At 34.5% G+C, this 24,676-nt stretch overlaps 2 protein-coding genes across 5 annotated transcripts in view; one reads left to right on the forward strand and one right to left on the reverse strand.

The window, feature by feature from the left end:
• The window catches only part of jak1 (Janus kinase 1), a 39,411-nt gene extending 35,974 nt beyond the window's left edge, over positions 1-3,437 (reverse strand). The window contains exon 1 of the mRNA XM_060867599.1: positions 3,243-3,437. The gene's annotated coding sequence lies outside the window, so the exon portion shown is untranslated. The remainder of the gene's footprint in view (positions 1-3,242) is intronic.
• A 6,808-nt stretch (positions 3,438-10,245) lies between these two features.
• ak4 (adenylate kinase 4) lies at positions 10,246-23,463 on the forward strand. Of its 4 annotated transcripts, none has more exons than XM_060867618.1 (6): positions 10,246-10,325; positions 10,743-10,897; positions 12,006-12,125; positions 15,488-15,660; positions 17,286-17,404; positions 22,505-23,463. In XM_060867618.1, exons 2-6 carry the CDS (start codon positions 10,756-10,758, stop codon positions 22,629-22,631), a joined length of 681 nt encoding a protein of 226 aa, XP_060723601.1. In that variant the 5' UTR covers positions 10,246-10,325; positions 10,743-10,755; the 3' UTR covers positions 22,632-23,463. The 4 variants fall into 4 exon arrangements, with proteins under 4 accessions (XP_060723601.1, XP_060723602.1, XP_060723600.1 ...); XM_060867619.1 differs by having other exon boundaries at positions 10,250-10,336; XM_060867617.1 differs by lacking the exon at positions 10,246-10,325 and adding an exon at positions 10,370-10,453.
• The last annotated feature ends 1,213 nt before the right edge of the window (positions 23,464-24,676 follow it).

Raw genomic sequence — 24,676 nt, forward strand, 5'->3', positions numbered from 1 at the left:
TCGACTTTAAGAAATAAAAACATGCTTTTTTTTAATGTAAACTATATACTACATAATATGTTCTCTTACATCTGTCTGACCACATGTGTGTTTATGAGAGTGAAAGTGACAGTAAAAGTCTGAAGAGAATATCTATATTGTTCCAGTTTGCTGGCTGATTGAATGTAAGTAAACAGGCGTGTTTAAGTTCACACACTGGTGCATTAAGACACGTGGCAGTGTTTACCAGGACTGCAGTGTTTACCTTAAGCTCATACAAACATGAACCATTTATCTACATGTCCTGTCATTCATCACTTATTATTTGTAAAACATTAAGTAAAATACATTAACCGGCTTGCTAGGCACCGCAGAAGGGTGGCTGCAGGAACAATGGGATGCACAAAGCGTATGTTAAAGCTTTGAGCTACTAATCAAAAGATTACAAATTAAAATCCCAGAATCGATGAATTGCAAATGTTGTGCTCTTTAGCAAGAACTTTAATCCCTGTGACGGTTACATCAGTGTCAGCCAAAAATGACTAAAATGTAAATAAGGATATGAAAATAGTTAATTCTAAACTTAATCTATAATCTCTAAAATCATCTCTATTACGTTGCATTGTAGTTTTCCTTCAACATGTCAGCAGTGATGTAGCAACATTTATGTGACGCACACTGCTGTTTAAAAACGGACACGGTTTAACTTTGTTATTTTGAGTTTATGTGGTGTGACACCTTTTATACAATTGAATTTCTATAACGGATGATTAAATCGTTAGAATAATAAAATCTTGAGCTTTTCATTTCCATATACAATTTATATATATTATACACATACACATCTACACATATACACACACACACACACACATACATATACACACACGCACACACACACACATACATACATACGGATAATATTGAAACTGGAACCTTCACAGACCACATTTTATTTACAGACAAGTTAAAATTATTTATAGCTACTGAGTTTGTATTAAACCCATTTAATTCAGGTAACCAATACAACAGACTAATAACTATAGGAGCTGAATAATATATATAATAACCTCGGGTTATCATAAATCACACAATTCCTGGCACCTCCACACTTCCCTGGACCCACTTTATCTTAAATATAACATCACTTAATCTTAAAGTATCTGCTGCTTGAGTGCCATACATGTCACCATTGTTCTCATTTCCTGTAGGCGTCGACACACAATAGCGCTGCTAAAGCGAGCCGCAATCATGCTTTCACTGCTCTCCACACCGAGATGCTTCTACAGGTTGCTGTTGGTTATCTGTATGATTCACACAGGCACTCGTGTGCACGAAGCAATAGAAATGTCATCCTTCCTTAATAAGCAAGTGCAATGATAGAACAGGTTCAAACAGTGGCGCTTTCCCAAAAACAATTTAACCATCAGGACAAGGAATAGGACTGAGTTCAACAGGCTTAACATGATCCAGAGGTTCACACACAAACACACATAGAAATTAAATTAAACTAGGTTGCAGTGCATACTTCTGTGAGTTTCTGAGCCAGTATCATCGACTAAAATGACTGTCAGAAAGTATACGCTGCGTGTTTAACAGTCTCCATGTCAACAATCTGAAATGACTAAGCTTTTGAGAGCTTTCCAGCCTTAGACATAATTTCCTTTAGAGTCATTCCTAAAACAACTTTCTCTTTCAAAATCAAACAACTAGTGAAGCCAAAATTAAAACATACAAGCGAAACCTACAAAAAAATGGCAACAATAAATTTTAAGACCCACATCTCATTTGAACAAGTCTGCGTTTAAAAAAAACAAATGAACAAAACCTACGTTATAAAGCAGATCATCTGTAAATAGATTTTGGCTCATTTTGATAACAAATGTGTAGAATAATGCAGTTTCAATTTGTAACCTAAAAAAAAAAGAAAAATGCAATGTCTGAGAAAAGAAGAAGTGGCTGATACTTAATGGCCACTACATAGCTCGGAAACCAGGGCTAACCAAAGCTGACCTTTAAATGTTAAAACAAATTACCAACCCACACTTAAGCTACATTTTCATAATTCTTGCTAACATTATAGTGGAAAAAAAAAAGATGACGAGAAAGATTTTTCTCTCTTTAGAAGCCAAAGCGAACATATGCACTTAAGATATAATGTCTCTAGGCTTCATTTAAAAAATATATACCTTACTAATGATGGCTTTAGATTACTCATATTTTCAGTTTTCTTCTGGGGGGAAATTATTATTCGTGTATATTCATAAAAGAGATCCAGTAAACCTCATAGTAAACAGCTGATTTAATGATATCCACTGCACCTGGTTTATCATGAATCGTGTCATTATTTAACTTTGGCAAAAAATATGAATATAAAAATCTATTCAACACTTTTTCTTATATAAATTGGTTCATTTGTGCCTAAAATATGGCAAGAAAATCTGTTTATTTAAACAAAAACTATACGTATGTTACTACATGTTTTAAATGGTATATAAAAAAAAGTAGGGTGGGGGAAAGAAAGTAAAAGTGTCATAAAATATAAATAAATAAATAGATAGACAGATAAAGAAAGAAAGAAAGAAAGAAAGAAAGAAAGAAAAAAGAAAGAAAGACAGATAAATAAAGAGACACACACATATATATATATATATATATATATATATATATATATATATATATATATATACATACATAAATCAGACAACTAAATAAATACATTCATAAATAAGACAAATAATAAATAAATAAATAAATAAATAAATAAATAAGTTCCTGCTTGGTTCTTGGTTTTGTTTTGTTTTTTTACTACCAGTAAAATAAAAAAAGTACAAGCAAATAAAACCACAAACAAAGTGTTCAGGTCGTTTGTAGTTATTATACTTAGTTAACTCATTAACCTGCTAGTTGTTTAAACGCATTGTGGTTAGTTTATAACTAGTTTGAACTCATTCTCCGAATAAAAAAAGCACACACCTGTCTACACTCACGTCGCCTCTCACAGCAGCAGAGTAACGAAAGCTCTAACATTCGCTAAATATTTATCATTTATCAAAGCTACACGGTTTTTATTATTCACCACAAAGTCAAAACGAACATCCGACATTTAAAGCAGAGCACAAAACGATCAAATAACCCGATTAGATGGCATAAACAAGCCCAGAGAGAGCGAGTGAAAGAGTGAGGGAGGAAAGTTAGCACAGCGGCTAACGAGCTAACGGCCAAATCCGCTAAAATAAGACGAGAGATTTTCTCATTCTTACCAGGCAAGATAAAGTTACTTCCGTCCGTTTTTAATCATCATCCAACAAAGTAAAAACCTCTTTGTCTTCTTATTTGATGGAATATTTAATTATCTCGCGTGTAGAATGATTATTTTCCGTTAAAAAAGCTTTACTTTCCTGACAGACATAATGTACGGCGACTCTTCCTGGCTGAACAAACAAACCTTTCCTATCAAGAGTCTATAGATTCCCGACAGTAGGGGTTTACCGCGACCGCGTTAGCGGCGCCTATTGGTTCGACGCAACGTCAATCAATTGTTAAACCAATCGCGTTACTGTTAGGGAGGGTTTACATCTGCATAAGAGAGCCGCATATAGTCAGTCACATCGACAGAGTTAGTTCAGTTCTGTGCGCGAGGACATCATATTCTTTATTTATTATTTATACACCGTTTTTAAATAAAACCCTATTAGTATAATTTATAATATTGCAATGCGATCTTAAATCGAGAAAGAAAGGTTCTTATAATTGAACAAACAAAATATAAACAAATTGAATTATTATTATTATTATTATTGTTGTTGTATTTTATTTTCTTATTATTCTTCTATTCTATTTACTAACTAAAATCATTGCATACTTATTGTTTATCAACACCAGAACTAACTTTGTTGATATTTAATCACTATAACTATTTATTTATTAGCTGTTTATTGCTTGACATGGCAATTACTATAAGAAATAAAAAAAGAACAATGAATCAACTGCTTTTGTTGCAATCAAACATATGTATTGGCCTTTATTGGGTGGATTTATTCAATTAAAACAAAATAATAACTATTTCATGCATTTCTATAGGTACCATATTAAATTGAGCCTATATAAAGTCTTCATTCAATTAAATACATGTTTATACATTCTGCAGATACACCTGAAAAAAATATGTATTGTTTCTAACACTGTTCTATTGTAAAGAGTACAGCACAGCTTGAGAAAACCAACAACCTTGTGCCACAGTGTAGTCAGGTCCTGGTTAAGCCTGTTCCTCTTTAGGTCCAGCACAAGAAGACAGCTCATATTTCTCTGACGTGGTTGTTCTACAGTCTGCAGAAGGTCTTTAAGACCAGGAGTTCTAGCCTGCCTTCCAAGGGAGGGACTTCCCGTCCTCACAATCAGACGAGTTGCCAGAAACTGTGGGCTGCAATTTCACAAGAAGCCTGGTGTGGCAGAGCACTTAGAGTCCTGGCGCAGATCAATAACCTATTGATTGAATGCATGCAGAGACTTTAACTATTCTCATCAGAAATAGCCTAAAATACACAGATATAAATGCTCTCTCGTTTGTGGATATTATATCATCTTATTTCAGCATATGTAGATGTGCAGACATGCCTTTTTTACATTGATTTAAAAAATAATAATGAGATCATGTACTGGCAGTTATTAGTGTGGTTTTGCAATAGATAGACAATCAATAGCAATAGTCTATATACAGTACGAAATGTGATACACTAATGCACAGTGACACAAACAGAAAACGCTAAAGTCCCACAGGAAACTCCTAACATTGGATGAGTCAGAGACTAAATATGGTAGAGAGTGTGTAGATTCATGAAGCTCAGCCAACAGCAATATTTCTAGGCTTCTACGAGGACATAGAAACCAGGGCCAGGAGCGGGAACTATAACCCATCTATCCTATAAAATTTGTGGTCAAAAGGAAAAGTGGAAACCAGAACTAGAAAAGGGGCAAATAAGGAATTAAAAAGTAGAAATGAGCTTTTGACCTAAACTTAATTTGCACTGATTCTATTCACTACTGTTACTGATTACATAGTCATAATAAATGTTTGCAAATAAATGGACAGAGTAAAAAAAGAGCCTGATACACAAAAACCTGAAATTTACAGATGAATTTTAGGGGATATCGGAAAGTTTTTTCTGCAGGCTTTATTGAATAAAATAAATAAATAAATAAATAAATAAATAAATAAATAAATACATAAATGTTTCCTTTTCTTTGCTGAGGTTTGAGATAGATGTAAATGTAAATTAGGTACTAACATAAATGTGTGTGCGCAAGGGAAAAAACATGAAAGAATTAGTATTTCATTTAAAAACAAATTTGGTTGCTTTCCAAACTGAGAGCAATGGTATGAAATAAGGAGAGTCTTCACACAATAGCAGTACCAATATGTAAAAAATAGGTTTCATGAAAATTTCATAACCTTATAGACCAATAAACATAATGAGGAGATAAACAATGAAGGTATGAAGCTTTTTATTGTACAGTACATTTGTATAGGATTCGACTGTAAGCATACAGAGAACAATGTGTGCAATTTCAGAAAAAAATCTTTTTTCTGGATTCATTTAGGTTAACTAATTCTAATAACTAATAGCAATAATAAAACCAATCAAATGTGTTAAGATAGGAGAGGCTTCTTCACAAGAAACAGATGTCAAGATGGCTGCCATCCTTCAGTTATCACAGTACTGTACCTTTAAGATGGACAGCATCAGCACTGTGATAACTGAACAAGGGCAGCCTGTCACATCAAGATGAGCCAAGAAGGGTCGTCTTCTTCATCAGATACCTCACCTTCTGCCATACTTTATACAGCATGAGACTTACATAGAGGGGACGTACGATTGATGAAAATGAACATGCTCTGTAGACAGGATTAAGTAAATAAAAACTGATGCAATGTTTAAAAACTCAAAAGAGGAAAAGTATAACTTTTAAAATGTAAAATTTTTTTATTTAAAAATCTGAATATTTCATACAACACGTTTTTAATCCTTTTGTTCTGTTTAGGTGAACATTACCAGTTGTTTTTAATCATTAAACAATTATTTCCTATGCAAGAAAATAAATTAGCAATAAGCTTAATGTGTTTGACTCATTTTCTGTACTTAACATGTACATAAAAAAATGCTTCTTGGAAATATGCTATATACCACTTATTTATATTACAAAGGTTATTTGGACTTGAGAATAAAATCAGTGGTGAAATATAAATCATCAGCTTTTCACATTAAATAAAATGAATAAGTGAATCTACACTATTCCACCACATCCATGTCTTGCACTCTTATCTGTTTACAAACCTTTGCTACCAGGAACATACCCAGGCATGTGAAGTAGTTTTGCATCTTTAACTCTTCTTTACTATATTTATAGTTGGGTATTTTCCAAATTATTCTCTATTTTATCTATCCAAAAGTATAGTATATATAAGTATATTAATAAATCCATAAACAATATATTCACTGCTAAGAAGCAAACTGAACATAATACGTAACGTAACATAATACGTAACATTCGCATGCTACAAATATTCAGAAAAAATGCTGAAAAAATGCCAATTATTTTACAATTTAATCAGGGTTGTTATCTGCTGTAAAGAAATGCGATAATTATTTTTATTTTTCTTATTTTTCTTTTTTTCTTATGCACTCAGACTGTAAACATCACAATATACACCAACAGATAACTCACAAACCTCTCCACCCTCTGTCACGTCCAGCTTGTTGTTATCATGTAGGCTCCGCCCTCCGCCCTCCGCCTCGTCCAATCGCGTTTGGGCGCTCATCTTAGCACCGCCCACACCCCCCCCTCCCTCAGCGCAAATCTCTTCTTGTAAACAAGTCGATCAGCTCGTTAGGGGTTTACTGTCACGAGACGACTTCACAACCTGCCAAAATGACCTAACATCAAGCATAAAATATCTGCACAACATTTAAACAGTGGCTAAGTAACAAATAATTAAAATTCCTCCATGCATTTACCACGTTGCAGTTATTTATTTTCTCTACCTCCTTCATTTGTTGCTTATATGTGTTTATAAACATCAAATCGATGCAAAATTATAACAACAATAAAACAAACAACTAAAAAAAAATGTTGTTATATATTAGTAGGTCATGTGAAGCCTCAGATATCTTGATATCTTGATATAAAAGCATGCTGGAATGCCATGCATGGGATGTTATGATCTATTAAATGTGTCTAAAACGTGTGTATGTTTGTTTTTTTTTTGTTTTTTTTTTGCAAAGCTTAATAAAAGATTAGCACAAGGATCATTAGCTTAAGTCATTAGTAAAGCGTTATTACTACACGCTCTGTGTTCTTATCTGCTAACGCCCAGTCTCGCGCGCGCACACATACACACACACACACACACACACACACACAAACACACCCCTCTGACACGTTCAAAATAAACATCACATATATCCATAAAGACACAAAACACTACATTGTCAGTGTAACAAGATAAAGTCTACATCTATCAGCTTGTCCTGATACTCACCCGGGCTTGTTTTCCTGCTCGGCTCTCGTGTTTACATGAATATCTTTAAATGACGCAGTAGCTCAAACCGAGCAGCGCAACGTGACGCGGCGCCATTTTTGTTGTTGTTATTAAAAATCTCTGAGCCATGTGACGAAATTAAATCAGCAGGCTTCCGGGTGCCGAAGCTCGAAGTGCACCAGGGTCCTTCTTGTGGAAAATACTCCGGTTATTGTCCTGTATGAGGCTGTAAAAGAAGAAGAAGGAAAAAAAAGAGAAAAAAAATCACCTGGCATAAAATGTTGTCAAGGCGCGCACGTGCCTGAAATCGCGTCGCGCGCACATCTGCCCCATTGTGACGTCACCCGGGCAGAATAGGCTCGAGTCGATTACATGCGCCACAATTTATTTAAGTAAAAACATGGGAGCGGATTTAAACCTGTAGCACGACAAGAATGGTAAAAAAAATAAAAACCCATATTTATATAATCAGAATCAGGAGCAGGTTTATTGGCCAAGTGTGGAATTTGGTTCCAGATGTTTATATATATCATATATCTATATATATGATGGTAATATATAACATATATCTATACATATATGATGGTAATATATATCATATTTATATACACATTTGATGATAATATATAACATATCTATACATATATAATTATAATATATAACATATTTATATACATATATGATTATAATAATGAAATAATCCTGATGGTGTTCGGGGCTCAGACACACTTTAAATACATTTAAATACACACTTTGTAGATTAAAAACTTATCACTTTAGTACGGTGGCCAAGAAGTGCAAAACAAATTAACAAATCCGAAAACACATTAACAAATCCAAAAACAAATTAACAAATCCGAAAACACATTAACAAATCCGAAGACAAATTAACAAATCCAAAAACACATTAACAAATCCGAAAACACATTAACAAATCCGAAAACACATTAACAAATCCGAAAACACATTAACAAATCCGAAAACACATTAACAAATCCGAAAACAAATTAACAATTCCGAAGACAAATTAACAAATCCAAAAACACATTAACAAATCCGAAAACACATTAACAAATCCGAAAACACATTAACAAATCCGAAAACACATTAACAAATCCGAAAACACAAGGACAAGTCAGACAACCCGGAAACGGTAGGTATCGTTTTTGAATGGAAACTTACCGATCATTGGACGAGACACCTGTCATTCACCTGTATATCTTGAATGACCAAGATACCAGCTCAGATTGTCTTCTGTGCCATGAAGATTCTGGACCTTCACTGACATAAGGCCGACTCTGTGAGGATCCTGAGGCATCTAGAGATCTACCAGCTCCAGTTAGACTCTGCTATACTAAAGAGGAGATTCCAGCTACATGTGGTCTTTGAGGACAACAACCTCCTCATCAGTACAGCATTTATCAGACTGTATATTTATAATCACACCCTTTAGTGTCACCCATATGAGGATGAGGTTCCCCTTTGAGTCTGGTTCCTCTCTAGGTTTCTCCCTTCCATTAAAGGGAGTTTTTCCTCCCCACAGTCACCTGCGTCACCTCAGACGCTTTGAAACGATATCAGTTGTAAAAAGCTCTATACAAATGAATTGAATTGAAATGAATTTTATATGTGTGTGTGTGTGTGTGTGTGTGTGTGTGTGTGTGAGTTAGAGAGTTTATCTTTTCTTACTTTTGTTCAATATCATATTAATAAAATGGCCAACATAGAAATTGTACCCGCAGCAAAGGTTATAGACTCCAAACTCTCCAAAGCAGCTATATTTTGAGTTATAGCAGAGCTCAAAGGTCGGCTAGTTATTGATCTACATAATGAGGGGCAAGATGAGTTAAAGCTTTGGAACTGTATAATTTTGTGAAGAGCGCGCAGATGAAGATGACAGAGACCACTGGAGAAATGAAAGCATTAGAGAGCTGCTGCATTGCTCTCACATGTAGATAAAACACAGACTTCCCATTTATTACTCTAACAGTGTGTAGTAACAGCATTGGATTGAAAATAGTCCAAAAAAAGTCAGTTCAGAATTATTACAAAATAAGATCACATGCTGAATTAACATGCAAGTCATGTAGGTCGGCTTGTCTCTTTAAGGCGCCTCCTCTCATGTCTTACAGAAGAGATAAAAAAAACATCCGAGACAATCTGCTTGTCAGGAGTAAACTTTAAAAAGTAAAAAGTATTTAGTAATAAAAACTAATTACTAAATTCAAAGCCATTTTTTCCACCCGTCACCCCACATACATCAGCACAGGACGACTTGTTGACTTCCTCTTCTGTAACAGATGTAATCAGCTGTACACTGGAGAAGCCAAGAGCAGACTGGCTGTTTTTGTCCTGTCTTTCAGCAGAAAAAGAGCACTTTTGCACTGAAGCGGTCAATGGTCAATGTAATGGATGTAAAATTTTAATTTAGAAATTTTGCGAAGACCTTTGTGTTACAGAATTACACGTGTGTAAGACTTCTAGATATAGGTATAATGTCCATTTTTTCATCTTTCCCTGTCTCTCTCCCTGAGAGGTTGTAAACATGGAGTGAAGGTTCCTTTCTGAACTCTGAAGAACTACAACTACCACGATCCTTTGCGTTCCTGAGTTCTCCTGTGTTATGAGCTGGGAGGCACTAAAAAATAGGGCGTTTCTTTTTCTCGTCCATTCATTTGCAGAGAAAGATGAAACCCCCTCCATCTCTGCCCTGGTGGGTGGACGTCGGGTATAAACGCCTTAGTCTCTGTAGCAAAATCCTGGATTGTTTTTTTTTCTTGTGAAAAACTCATAAACTGCACATCAGGTTGGGGGCGGGTTAGTTTTTTTGTTTTTTTTGCTTCTCTCTCTCTCTCTCTCTCTCTCTCTCTCTCTCTCTCTCTCTCTTCTTTCTTTCTCAACTCTGTCTGGTTTTTCTTTCACTCCCAAGAAAATGTAAGGTCTCTCTCTCTCTCTCTCTCTCTCTCTCTCTCTCTCTCTCTCTCTCTCTCTCTCTCTCTCTCTCTCTCTCTCGCTCTCTCTCTCCCCTTTCTTTCTCAACTCTGTCTGTTTTTCTTTCACTCCTAAGAAAATGTAAAGTCTCTCTCTCTCTCTCTCTCTCTCTCTCTCTCTCTCTCTCTCTCTCTCTCTCTCTCTCTCTCTGCACAGAAGTAAAAAGTGCACTGAAGTAACGGTGCATGTACAGTAGATAAAGATCTGATGGAGAACTTGTTATTCTGTCCAGGTGTTTGAAGGACATGTCTAAGCTGTTCCGAGCCGTGATCTTGGGTCCACCGGGCTCTGGGAAAGGCACCATTTCGGAGCGGGTGGCAAGCAGTTTTGGCCTGAAACATCTGTCCAGCGGTGATTTCCTGCGCGAGAACATCGCGGCGAAAACGGGTGCGTGCTTTTAAACCCCACATATAACATCATCTATAGCTACAGCAGTGTGTGAGTGCGTGCAGAAAAACACGCAACCGTGGAAAAGTACTCCACCTTAGTGCGCCACCTTAAATTTCAGTAAGAAGAAGCAGCACAAAAAAAAAAACACACACACGCACAAAAAAACGGCTTTTTTCTACTTCCCAAACATGCGCATTATAGATCCGAAATAGACCACAGTTACAGTAGGAATGGTACAAATGTTGGCACGAACTTTACAGAAAATCCCAAAGGTTCTAGAAAAAATGTGAATTTATTCAGTATTATGTAAAAGGGGGAGTGTAAACACACCATCCAAGAAATGTCTCTCTGTCATTTATTTATTTTTCATTTAAAAGTTTTTAGTATTGAAATCTAATCCTAAAATCTAATAACGTGTAAACATGTAAACATGAGGCTGAATTGGGATTAAAAGTTGGTCCTATTTTGGCCCTGTGCCCTTTTTTTAGTTTGTTGCACAAGTAGTTTTAGTTTGTTGCACAAGTTTACACAGATAGGGATAGGGATAGGGAAAGATATATAATATTTTAAATTTTAAGTTAATTTTTTTTAATTAATTTAAAACTTTAATTGTATATATTCACTCATTTCTTCTTCTTCTTCTTCTTCTTCTTCTTCTTCTTCTTCTTCTTCTTCTTCTTCTTCTTCTTCTTCTTCTGCATCAAGGAGTGAAAAAGATGTATTCATATGTCGAATTTATCTTCTTAAAGGCTTCGTCTTAAAGAAAACAAAACGACTAATTATACCTAAGGCACCTTTAAAAAAAAACACCAAGCAAAAATTCTACATTTTCTGAAGGTATCTTGAGGTCAAGTTCAATTTGAAGTCATTCAGTATGTCTAAAAGAGTTGCTGTCTGAAACTAATGCAGTGCTATCACTAACACTGAGAGACAATAGCTTTGGAAAAGGTTTACTTTTAATTGAATTTTTGAATTAGAAATTAATTTTCAAATTCATTTATTCGTCTTTAGTAATATCTCTATCATGGTCAAAGCTTCAGTGGATCCAGTCCCTGGAATATGAAGTCATAATATTGGTCAGTGTTAATCTAATCTGTTCTTTCAGAGGCTGGAGTTTTGGCTGAAACCTACATAGAGAATGGTGCTTTGGTGCCAGACCATGTGATGACCCGCTTGATGCTTCCCAGGGTAGAGGAGATGACGCGCCATAGCTGGCTATTGGATGGTACGATAGAAAAATATATGATTCATTTATAGAACTTTAAAGTTATGTCATTCAAAATATGTGTTTTTAATAGAATCATTTGTATTTGTAGTTTTCAGGATTTTTCTAGGATCTTCAAAGTATACTGAGAATATCATTATCATACAGTTCATTTTTACCTCACATTAAAACGGTAAAAGGTGTTTTCTATTGCACAGTGTATCAGGTGATCTATGAGCAATAGTTACGTTTACAGCATTTAGTAGACACCTGCATTCAGAGTGACTTACATTTTTATTTCAAAATAAATAACTGAGGGTTAAGGGCCTTTCTCAGGGGCCCAGCAGTAGCACCTTGGTGGACCTGGGATTCGAACTCAAAACCTTCCAATCAGTAATTCAACGGCTTAACCAGTAGGCTACCACGTCACACTAGGGTCATGGTGTATTCACTAGGCTTCAGTACAGCAAATTAAATAACATTCCAGAATGGACTGAAAGCATTTTTTGTCAAAGTTTTATAGAAAAAAGAATAAAAACTGCATGTCCTGTATTTCAGGGTTGAGAATTTGTTGATACTCACAGTTACTTATGTTTCATGAATTTATCCTTGATTCGGCAATTAAACATTGAGCCATTTTGCAAGGCAAATATATTCTGGCAAGGAAAAAAGTGTTGCAATGTTTCATCAAGCCTGGATAAACAATTTGCTCAATTGCACAGGAACAATCACTAGGATTAGACGAACAAGTAAGACAACAATTACGTTGGCACTAATCTTCTGCTACTTCCGGTTTTCTGGTTCAAGGTTCAATTTCTTCCCTTTATAATACCACAGCACTGTAAAATTCATGATTCTAATTGGTTAGAAGATGCTGATTAATTTTCTATAATGGCAACCCAGAAAGTCAAACCACAGCTTGAAGTCTTTTTCAAATACCAGATGTTATTGTTTCCATAGTAACAGCAAACTGACAGGGATGTGTATGGTAGATGCTCTACATAATCAAGCCCTAACAATAAGTGGATCACAAAGATTTTATTTAATTAACAAAGAAAAACCTATACACAAATGCAAATGCAAGTTGAAGCTTTCTGTGAGCAGGTTATTTCACATTTACCAAATTGTAATAATCAGAGGTAAAGCTTTAACTTTTGAGCTAAAAGAGTCTTTAGCACTGAGGACTTTAGCACTTTCCATTTTCTCAGTAACATAAGTTTTGTCTTATTAATGTTTGTGAGAGGGAAAAATGAACGGTGATGGAAAAATGCTATACTGTAAGGAACCAATTATTTTATTCCAATTTGAGGGTGTGTGAAAGAAAGAAAGAAAAAAAGAAAGAAAGAAAGAAAAGTTGGCATGTCAGTTCTGAGTCCATGATTATACATTCAGGAGTGTTTTGACTTGAACAGATACTTTATACCCAATTGAATCTTTTTTGCCTCCAAGCTAGCAATCTTCTGAAGTCCATTATTCTGCAAGTGGGGCGACTTGTTGTTTCGATTCTTATTGTGGTTGCCTCAAGACAGGTCCAAGAAAAATATTTTGAAAATAAATCTTGATTATGTTTAAGTATTTTATTTCAACTACAATATTTTATTTATTTATTTATTTATTTATTTATTTTAGGTGCATTTTTGCCAGGACATCATTACAAGACGTTAATTTAGCAATAATTTTAATTCAGTTCAATTTGAATTATATAGAACTTTCAACAACGTACATTTACAAAGCACCTTTAAAGAAATATATAAATTATATAAATATAAAGACAAAAACGATAAGTTTATCAGTGTATCCCAAATAAACATGCCATAGATGAGGGTGGTAAGGCAAAACTCCCTGAGGCAATATGATGAAAAAACCTCGAGAGGAACCAGACTCAAAAGGGAACCCAACCTCATCTGGTTGATAGATAGTGTGATTATAAATCATTTCCCTGCCTGAATTTAAATATTTTGTGCACAAACAAACATTTGAAAAATCCAAACATTACAAATCCCACTCTGTTATTTTTAGGTAATATCTTCAAGCATTTTGATATTTGAAAAACTGTTAATGAATATTTAAGGACTGAATGCTTGTATAACATATCTCTTACTTGGTATAGCAATTGACTGATTTTGTTAGTGCTTTTAAAAGCAAAACTATAGCTTCTAGCTTCTGTAGCTACTAATGCCTTGGTAGTGTGGTGTCTGAAATTGGATGTCTGGTTTGCATGGAAAAAAACATGGATGCCACAATGTTTTTGTTATCAACATTAGTGATGATTAATTTATGATATATTTGTTTTCTCAAAACAATGCCCTGTATGGTCAATGTACAATAGAAGCCTTTATTCTGTCACACACACACACACACACACACACACACACACACACACACACACACACACACACACACACACACACATTTCTTTACTATCATGTACTATCATGTCTGAGCAGCCATATTGTCATGACATCATATGCTGAACTCTGCATTTCTGGGAAAGAATTCAAATTCAGGGATTTTTTGTAATTTTTCCTTGTAGGGGTCAGAATTTTTGAGTTACAAGCTTTAGCTGAGCACATCAGAAATACTGTGATAGTGGCACATGCTTATAAATAAATTATAAATTTGCTTATAAATAAGACTCCCTGTTAAACAACCTCTCTAGCAAGTAAATCCAACACATGGCAGCCAGTACAGTCAAAAAGCATACTGTGTGTTTAGTTAAATGCCTTCAATCAATAAAAGATCAAATATAAAACATTGGCAGAGCGAAGAGGGTGGTGTCTGACCTAGAAACAAGTTGACACAGCCTCAGCCTGATCTACTCCAAGGTTTGTAAACACTGAAGCCTGGTTTCTCTTGAACTGTAAAACAGATCAAGTCAGAATACACTCCATTATAATCTTGTATTTAAATGTATGGCGTATTTTCAATGATCTAATGACTGCATTTTATTGCTTATGAAGTGCAGTGGTGTAAAATATGGTAAAATTTTGTAGAGGAATGTCTTTTTGTTGTTTGGTAGTCACGGCAACTGAACCTGATAAAAAATTCCTTAAAGACCTCATGTTAAACTAATGGGAAGCTTATCAATTCTGCTGATTTTGTATCTCCAGCAGCCTTGATCTCCGTTTTGAATTCAGGGACTGTTTAGTCTCACTTTTCTGAACAATAGCTTGAATGCTAGAGTTTATATATTTATCTCATGCATTCCCTATCCTGTACAGAAGAGAAAAGAAGAGACTAAAATCCATTCTATGAATCTTTTTTCACTGACAGGAGCCTTGTAGCAATCACATAACAGCAGCAAACCTAACTTGATTTGTTATGCAAAGTTATAAGTTATAAGTTATATGTTATAAGTTTTAAAGTCTCGTCATACCCACTAGGTTTTCCCCGGACCCTAGCCCAGGCCAAGGCTCTGAACAGTACCTGTGAGCTCGACATTGTCATTAGTCTTAACATCCCTCTAGAGACACTGAAGGAAAGATTGCGTCATCGCTGGATTCACCCAGCCAGTGGGAGGGTGTACAACATGTGCTTTAATCCTCCCCGTGTCCAGGTAAATGTCTCTCCTTTCCTGTTCTGTTCTGCACAGTGAGAAGCGGTGTTGTCTGTGATTTTATCCAATCTGACAGCCATGAAACAGGATGAATTGTTTGTTTCCTGAGAAGGAAAAAAAAATTATAAAATCACTTAATATTTTGAACACACAATGGGTCAAATCTGTGATGGAAGATGGATGCGCTAACAGAAAATCATATACATTTCAGAACCTTTTCACATGATGGTGAATTTTAACAGCTGTTATGTTCTTAAATTACACATAAGAAGCCAAAGAAATGTGACATTATGGTTTAAACAATTTGTGACCACAAACAGGTCTGTTTCCAAAAATAATGATCAATAAGTGTACTATATGAAGTGTACATGCTATGATGGATAAACTATTTTTAGTACATCAGATAAACAAAGTAATCAAACTAGTAAAGAATTGTGACATCTTACCTCTGTGTTAACTTTTCAATACACAAATTCCAATGGTGAGTCATAGAGAGAGCACTCAAGTTTCTTTCAGCAAAAAATCTTCTTATGTTTTTTGTGGAAAGCCCCAGTGTTTCCCCATATTGTTTGACCATGTACTCTGATAATAACAGAGAGGACAAACCTTTTTTTTGCCGTACCTAAACTAATGTTAGTGTAAAGTTACACAGCCATTGTCAGTTGATCTCGGACTAAGATATTTTATTGCACCAAATTGTGCCTACTTCTTGTATCATCTTCCCATCTAATACATTTAGATATTTTTCTGTTTTGTTTTGTAGTGATTTTCTTTGTTTTGTGCAACAAAAAGAAAAAAAATGGGAAAATGTTTATTATTAATAGATGATTGAAATAATTCTTGTTTTTCATTAAAAAAAAAACGTTTCTTTTAGAATTGAAAATTGAACGACAAAAAGTTATTAGATTGTCATATCATTAGTTGCATGTGATGTTTATGTGACTCTTCTGTAACAGTGCAAATGTAATCTATATAAGAGGGCAGATAGTTCTTCTCTCCAAGAGTATTCAGCTCTCCTCTTTTCATGTGATGTTTCATAAGCAGTAGCTTGAAAAGATGAACTAGCTTGTGGATGAAAATTGACCACAATAGGGAATATTATATGGATGTTTGTATGTTATATATAACATGAATATGGAATATTAGTTATTCAAAGGGTTCAAGGATCAGAGACAATGTCGGTGTGTAAAATTGAGGTTAAATTCCATGGGGTTCTCTTTATGGGTTATATTGCAGGTCATAAAATAGTTACCGCATACAGCTTGTATGAAATTGCATAATATTCATAAAATATAAGCAGTGAATACCAAATACCAAAAGGCACTAAAATAGGCACGAGTGTGTACTGTTTGTAACAATCTGTTTCTGGCTGTTCCAAGAACCGTCGAATTTTACAAATCTGCGAGTTCATGATACTTTTACTATGACTTCCACTGATATAGTGGACAAATATCTCTGTAGTCTCATACGTAACTATTTATAGATAAAGTTATGGAACATCTGTGCAAAAGAAATTCATGTTATCATTTAAATTTAGAGCACTTACGTCCTAACCGCTCAGATTTAACAGCGTTTCCAGAACTTTTACAACAAGCCCCATGTATTCTATGTGTTTCTTTTCCTAGGGAATGGATGATATCAGTGGAGAGCCATTGATTCAACATGAAGATGATAAACCAGAGGCTCTGGTTGCCAGATTGAGGCACTACAAAGATGTGGCAAAGCCGGTCATAGATTTATACAGGTATGTTTACTGAAGTGCTCACTCTGTGGCAAAAGCTTGGAGTTTTTAAACTGGCTTCCAACAATTACAGTATGAATTTTACAAAAGGTTTTAATTAATAAGCCACACAAGTTTGATGAGAATTTTTAATCAGTGATAAAATCACAGCTTCTCAGAGAAACTGTACATGATCAAAAATGCAAGAAGATGCAATGGTAATGTTCTCCTGAATTAAATAACTATCACAGTTATATTAATTTAAATAAAGATTTATTTGACAAATTAAATCGAAATAAATCTCACACATTTGGAAAGAGTAGATTATACAGCTACTGTCCGATCCTGATCAGCCATAATCAGGATTTAATTTTAGAAATATTATAGATTCAAGAAACATTTTAAGTAAAATCAATAAAATATCCGTACAATTAAATCAATTAACAATTATTAAAAAAAATGTTTTTTAGTGCCAACTTCACAAAGTTTCAAATTGAATTTTAAATTTGATCATTTTTATTCTGAATTTTTTATATTTCCGTTAAGCTGCTTTGAGAAAATGTCCATCGTTAAAAGTGCTATACAAATGAAATTTAATTGAATTGAATCTTCAGCTAATCAAACAGCAGCATATCATACAGTACATTTTCTTCTCAGTGCAGTCTCTTAAATTTGGTGCTTAATTATAAACCTTCGATTATGGCAAAAGACAAACAACTGTTTGAAATTTAAAGGTTACAAACGAGCGCACAAGTAAAACACCGGACATGATTAAACATTTAAAATCAGTAACCAGGTAAACAAGCATGGTTCAAATCTAGGAAATAACTGTATGGACACGCAAAAAAAGTACAGAGTTTGGGAAGAGAGACTTGGGGTGAGAGCTTGGGAGAACTTAAAATGTGGCAACCCTCTGAAAAATACCTACTATACAGTAAATCTAAAAAAAATTACATTATTTTACATTATTGCATTATTTCTTTAACTCATGAGTCATTTTATGATCATGTTCATGATAATAAGCTCTTCTGCCTAATCTGTCTCACTTCCTTGTGTACCTGATATAGAAGAGATTAGTCCACAATGCAGGACATGTTGTACCAGGCTTCATTTAGTAGTTTCCACCCACACTAGAATGACAAAACTTCCTGTATTTACTGGTAGCCATTATGACAGAGTGTAAAAAAATCACAGCAAAATTCTAACAACTTTGGAAAATATTGACGTAAGATAATTTAACCACAGAGAGGGGAAGTGGTATCTCAGTGGTTAAGGTGTTAGCCTACTGATTGGAAGGATGTGAGTTTGAATCCCAGGGCCACCAAGCTGCCACTCCTGGGTCCCAACCCTCATATGCTCAGCTGTATAAATAAAATAAGGACGTCTGCCAAACGCTGTAAATGTAAAAACTTTCACACAGACGTTAATTTTCACCTCTGTGTTCTGTGTTCATTTAAAACGATGCAATGCAATTTTAATCTATAATTTCTTAGTTGTAATCTAACATTGCTTATATAGCCTGCAGAGTTGAGTAGTCAGGTATAGACTAGAATATCGGTTCTGCACAGTGGCCACATTGTAATGTAACTATTCTACTATGTTCAGTTAGCCATGCAAAGCCACACAAGTCAATTTTTAATGATTTTATGCACTGTAGCATTAGAACCATGCCAAGAAAAACAAACAGGGTATTAAAACAAAGTGTAACCTGCTGCTGTCTTGCACAATGTAATGAGGGGCAAGTCAGTAAGAGGTGTGGCTTGGAGCTATTTATATCTGTTATGTGATACTCATAATGTTTTTCATAATGAAGAAAAAAACGGGGAGGTTGGTTACTCCTGTCATCATTAAGTTTCAGAGAAGATTAGGTGCCACTTAGCCAGTACTTTTAGACTGCATTTACCTTGTGCTATGGCTTGTGTCCAAAGGAGGTGGGTGAAATATTTGGGGGATCGTGTATGCCTAAAATAATTCATAGACGGGCTACAGAGTCAGATAATTAAGCAACAAGTAAAAAAAAAAAATCAATCAATGAAAAAATAAAAAAAATAAATAAACAAATAAACCACCTTTGCTTAATGTTCTTATTTAGAAGATATTTATTTTTTTTAGAATTAACACACACACACACACATATATATATATATATATATATATATATATATATATATATATATATATATATATATATATATATATATATATATTTATAATATCAGATTCAGTTGTTAGAGGAACATCCATCTCACAATTTTTCACAATGCATTTCACTTCTCTTTTTTTCTAGGTAAATAATAGAAAAAGCTTATTTTTTCCCCCAAAACAAGACCACATATTTGTACCAGACATAATTAAAAATCATGTAAAAGAAGAAACATGTTTTGGAAATTAAGTACTTTTCCACAAACTAGAGAAAACCGAAGTTGTTCTCCACTTCACTGAAAATGTACAGTACATTTAATAGGTTTAGTAGAAAGTCAAATAAGAAATTGTTGTGACTAAAATATGTACTATAGCACAAATATGGTGTGCTGTCACCACTTCTTCATATGCCACAGAGACATCTGTGACATGCGAGTGTAGGCATCAAATGGGGAAATCCAAAAGTCATAGTCAGAGTCCCTACGCTCTTACTGCAAATGAGTGATGTGTGAGTATTTCAGTAGTGCATTAACATCACAAAAATAAACTGTGTGCAATCAAAAAGCACAATGGAAACATATGTTTAGAGGCTTTGTCATATCAATTATCAAGGCTGTTTTAGTCTAAAGTATGTGTTTATGGGATGAATGTAACATTCTGGAGGTGAAGGCAAGTACAAAACAAACCAACCAAGGGCCAGTGGAAACAAGGCAAAAGCATCCACACAACAAGAGTTATTTGCGTACACACCAAAACTAGAACTTATAATAGGGGTGCTAATGAGGAGGCTTTGAGGGACGTCACATGGTCATGTGACTTGCTGGCACTGATCATCTGGAATCATCTGGAATATACACAATTATAAAAATCTAATTATTATCAGATTATTATAATCAGATAATTATGTTATTCTAAATATAATTACATTAACAAATACTGTCAAAAATATAGTAATTACATGGAAATATATGAGAGTAAATATGTTTTTGGGTTTGTTTTTTTCTTTAAATATATTGGAATATCCACTTCTCTTAGTGCAGTCTCTTAAATTTGGTGCTTAATGATAAATCCTCGATTATGGCAAAAGACAAACCACTATTCTTAAAAATGTAAGTAAAACACCGGACATGATTAAACATTTAAAATCAGTAACCAGGTAAACAAGCATGGTTCAAATCTAGGAAATAACTGTATGGACACGCAAAAAAAATCACAGAGTAATAATGTAGTAAATTAAAAAATAATAGTAATTACATGGAAATATATAACACTATGTAAATATGTTGTTTTAAATTTTCTTTAAATATACAGTACTTTCCTGGTGACTATTATTTCTTAACAGTGAAACGGGAACGGGGGAAATTCTAGGACAGTAATTCAAACGTTTACTTAAAATCTCTAGTTATTTGTTGCCCACAAAGATTGTTCAAATATTAATAAAAAAAATAAATCTTCCCTAGTGTACCAATTACATCATTCCAACCAAATGTAATCAGGGCTCAAAAACCCTGAATAAAAGAAAAGCATCATCAGTCTCCGTACAGCCCTATACTTCTGAGACAAGTTACAGTACACTGAAAAAGACCAATATTAAAAGTATAGCTTGAACTTCTTAGCCTACTGAAATAAGCTTTGTGCTACTCTCAAGTTTAGTCACTCTGGTTTAACTTTGTATAAGGAAACCCAAAGCCCAGCCAAGTATGACTCAGTTCACCAGTGGTGTCATTCAGTTGGACTTGAATGGCCAGAGCTTATCAGGTCGTGTCAGGTTTGCTAGTGAAACTGAGTGGAATGACGTCGAGGTGTATGGGCTGGAATTAGGCACTAGGGGTTAAGCAATAGCAGTGTAATGAATGCAGTGTAATGAACGCAGTGTAATGAACGCAGTGTAATGAACGCAGTGTAATGAATGCAGTGTAATGAATAAGATTACTGTGATTCAGTGCAGCTGACACTAAAATTAAAAATGGTTGTCAAATGAGGTATAACAGGAAGTGCTTTGTTTTATTGCTTTTCAAACTTCTGGAATTAAAATCTTGCATTTTTAGACTGAATGTCACACTGTTGCTTCCCAAAGAGTTTTTCATTACAGCTACAGTTATATTTTTATGTTTTCTTGTATCAGTTAGGACAAAATACTAGTACTTCAATACTCCATCCTGAAAACTTTTCTGTATCAGGAAACTTAAAGTTACAACTGTTTCAGATTGGGACACCGGAGACTTTGTTCAAAAAATAGGTTTTCTCACATAAAACCTCACCATTCCAACAATTACACATTTCATTTATCCTTTTTTTTCAGTTTCCTCCATACAAGTCCCTGTACGAGATAACATTTTGGATGCAGTACATTAATATAAACCTTTGATTTGCTGTTGTTAGAAAAAATAAACACATTCTGACCAGTAAGAATTGAGCATTCAACAGAGCTCAATTCTTGCTAATTCTTGCTAATTATTCTCATAAACTCATCATAAACTATTATAAACTCAATGCTAATCATTAGACTGATAGCAAAGTAGGATTGGTTTCTATATAGCTAGGTGGGTAATCTTTGTAATAATCCATAAAACGACAGTATAAAAATATTTGGGTCAAGTTGGATATCGAGGCCAGTAAAAGTTACCTTTAATACAACATTACATTACAACATTTTATTGGACTGAAAAATAAACATGAGGTTATTTGGATCAATTTTAGACATTTTGCTAACTTGTATGTATTTAAAGCGTATACACATAAGGCTGACAGGATGCTTTTACTTCTTGTTGCTGTGGAAACACTGACAATAAATGCTGCTTATTGCATGTGTAGATCCCAGGATCTGGAAATGTACCAAAAAGAGCTGCATATAAACATTTTATCTGGAATTAAAACTGATTAAAATTGTGGGAAATGTTTATATGAAAATAGCACGTTTGTGATGACTACAGTTGTAGATAATACCTTGAAGTTCATTATAGTTGTAATGTTTATTTAAAGGGCCAAAGGCATCCTGCACATGTTTTCGGACACAGAGACGGACAGGATCTGGCCTTACATCAGCTCGCTTCTGAGCACTAAGATCCCGACAGACCTAGGAGACGCTCAAAGGGCCACAACCCACTGAAGGAAACCGCTGATATTTTTAATGGTTAATTCTACACATCGGTATAGCAGTTATCACTTAGAGCTTCATTACAATGTTCATTTCTTCAAAAAGGTTTTAATCATTCCTATTTTTATTCTTCAGTTTTTAGTGAAAAGTTGTGTCTTATGCTGCCTTTCTCTCTGGAATGTTCTCTCATCAGTGTTCCTATAACTGTTTCTGAGTGACTGTACAGGCTTAAATAATGATGTGCTTGCAGTTTTGTGTGTGTGTGTGTGTGTGTGTGTGTGTGTGTGTGTGTGTATGTATTTTTTGGAGAGTTGCAGCTTAGGACTTTGCGAAAATTGTACATGTACAGAATATCACATGTACATTATACACTGAGAACACTGACATGTTTGATATCAAACCATTTCAATATTTTTATCGTGACTCAGTGAGACTTTTTACCACCATTGACAATCCATTAATATGTAGTCTAATGTGATTTTGAAAAGTATATGTAATATATTTTTTGAAACAACACTGCTTTTTTTCAATAACTGTGCTATAAATAATCTGTTATCATAAAATTAAATAAGCTTGTGAACCCACAATGTCTGAGCTTCAGGCAAATAAAGGTCTAAATTGAGCAAATACTACTCTACCTCTGAACTATGTACCCTTCTGTCAGCATTTGGACTCTCTCCCTATCTGTCTTTCTTTAAATAGACACAATATTGTAAATGCAAGACAAAGATTAGAAAACAAACCCCTTAATTCTCTTTATTGTGCAATATTACACATGCTGCATTCAGTTCTGAATCTGACATCTCTGAACCAAATAAACCTTTTCGCTTGATTCCGAAAATCAGGATTGTGGCAGTGATTTATTTTTAACTGATTACTGGCAACACAAATCTGTTTAAGTATATTTAACTGAAGTAAAAGAGATAAGCTTGGGATCTTACTATTCTCAAAGAATATTTATAATTCATAATTTATTAATGAACAAAACATCGCTTTGAGCAGTTATGCTATGTTCACACATACAATGATTTGACCGCCGCAAGTAGGCTACTTCTGACTACTAGTTTCCAAAGCGTGGCACAGATATCATTCCAAGTCAGTTTTCTTTATGCTAAAATAAAACATTCTAGAGGGAGATTTAGTGCTTGTGAATAAATTTAAACAGTGTATATATGCATCAAGCAGTGTGTGCACTTTCCCCAGATCAAGTTCACTCTACTGTCTTACATTTACGGCATTTGACAGATGCATTTATCCAGCTTAGTTTTTAATCTTTTAAAGTTTATAATAAAGTATAATAAAAAAAATAAAGTTTTTTTTTTAACAACTGAGCAATTAAGGGTTAAGGGCATTACTAAAGGGTCCAGCAGTGACAGCTTGGTAGACCTTGGTGGACCCTGAGTTTGACCGCACAACCTTATGATCTGTAATCCAGCACGTTATCCACTGAGCTACCACATCCCACCGTCTTCAGTCCCAATGGTAGTCGCTGCATTAAGTTAAACTTTTCATAACTTTGTTGCATCACTGGACATCTAGTCACCAATGTGTCAATCCATTATAGACACATTTAACGTTGTGAAACATTGATGATATAAGATCAATCTGGTTGTCATTTATGTCTAGCAGATACAGTACTGTATAAACAATTGTTTGATCACTTGCCTTATTCTCTTCCTTGAAATTAATTTAAAAAAAAAAGAGGCACACATCTGGAAATCACTGGAAAAAACCTTCCATAAACAATTATAGAAATGTTTCCTTACAGAACACTTCACCAAATCAATACTCAATGTTTTCCTTTGTTGAATAAAAATGACAATTTTTAATCTGTTTACTGTTTGCCAAGATTATGTGGAGCACCTATTATACAAGACCCTGCTGCTATCGAAAATAAATGAACCACGTACAATAGAGAACTGAACAGTGCTGTGATATAAGAAAAGAATAAAACACAATGCGGTTATAAGAAAATCATCCACCTCACTTTTTCTGCCCAGAAGTGGAATATTTTCCTATAACATCAGGTCCTGAAGTGTTTTATTCTTCTTATACTG

Source organism: Tachysurus vachellii, chromosome 4, assembly GCF_030014155.1.
Source record: "Tachysurus vachellii isolate PV-2020 chromosome 4, HZAU_Pvac_v1, whole genome shotgun sequence".
Lineage (NCBI taxonomy): Eukaryota > Metazoa > Chordata > Actinopteri > Siluriformes > Bagridae > Tachysurus > Tachysurus vachellii.

Bases quoted from the DNA above. Each gene is read 5' to 3' on its own strand.
- ak4 (XM_060867617.1), top strand. The intron at 10,898-12,005 runs GTGCGTGCTTTT...CTGTTCTTTCAG, and splicing joins GAACATCGCGGCGAAAACGG to AGGCTGGAGTTTTGGCTGAA. The intron at 15,661-17,285 runs GTAAATGTCTCT...TTCTTTTCCTAG, and splicing joins TTAATCCTCCCCGTGTCCAG to GGAATGGATGATATCAGTGG.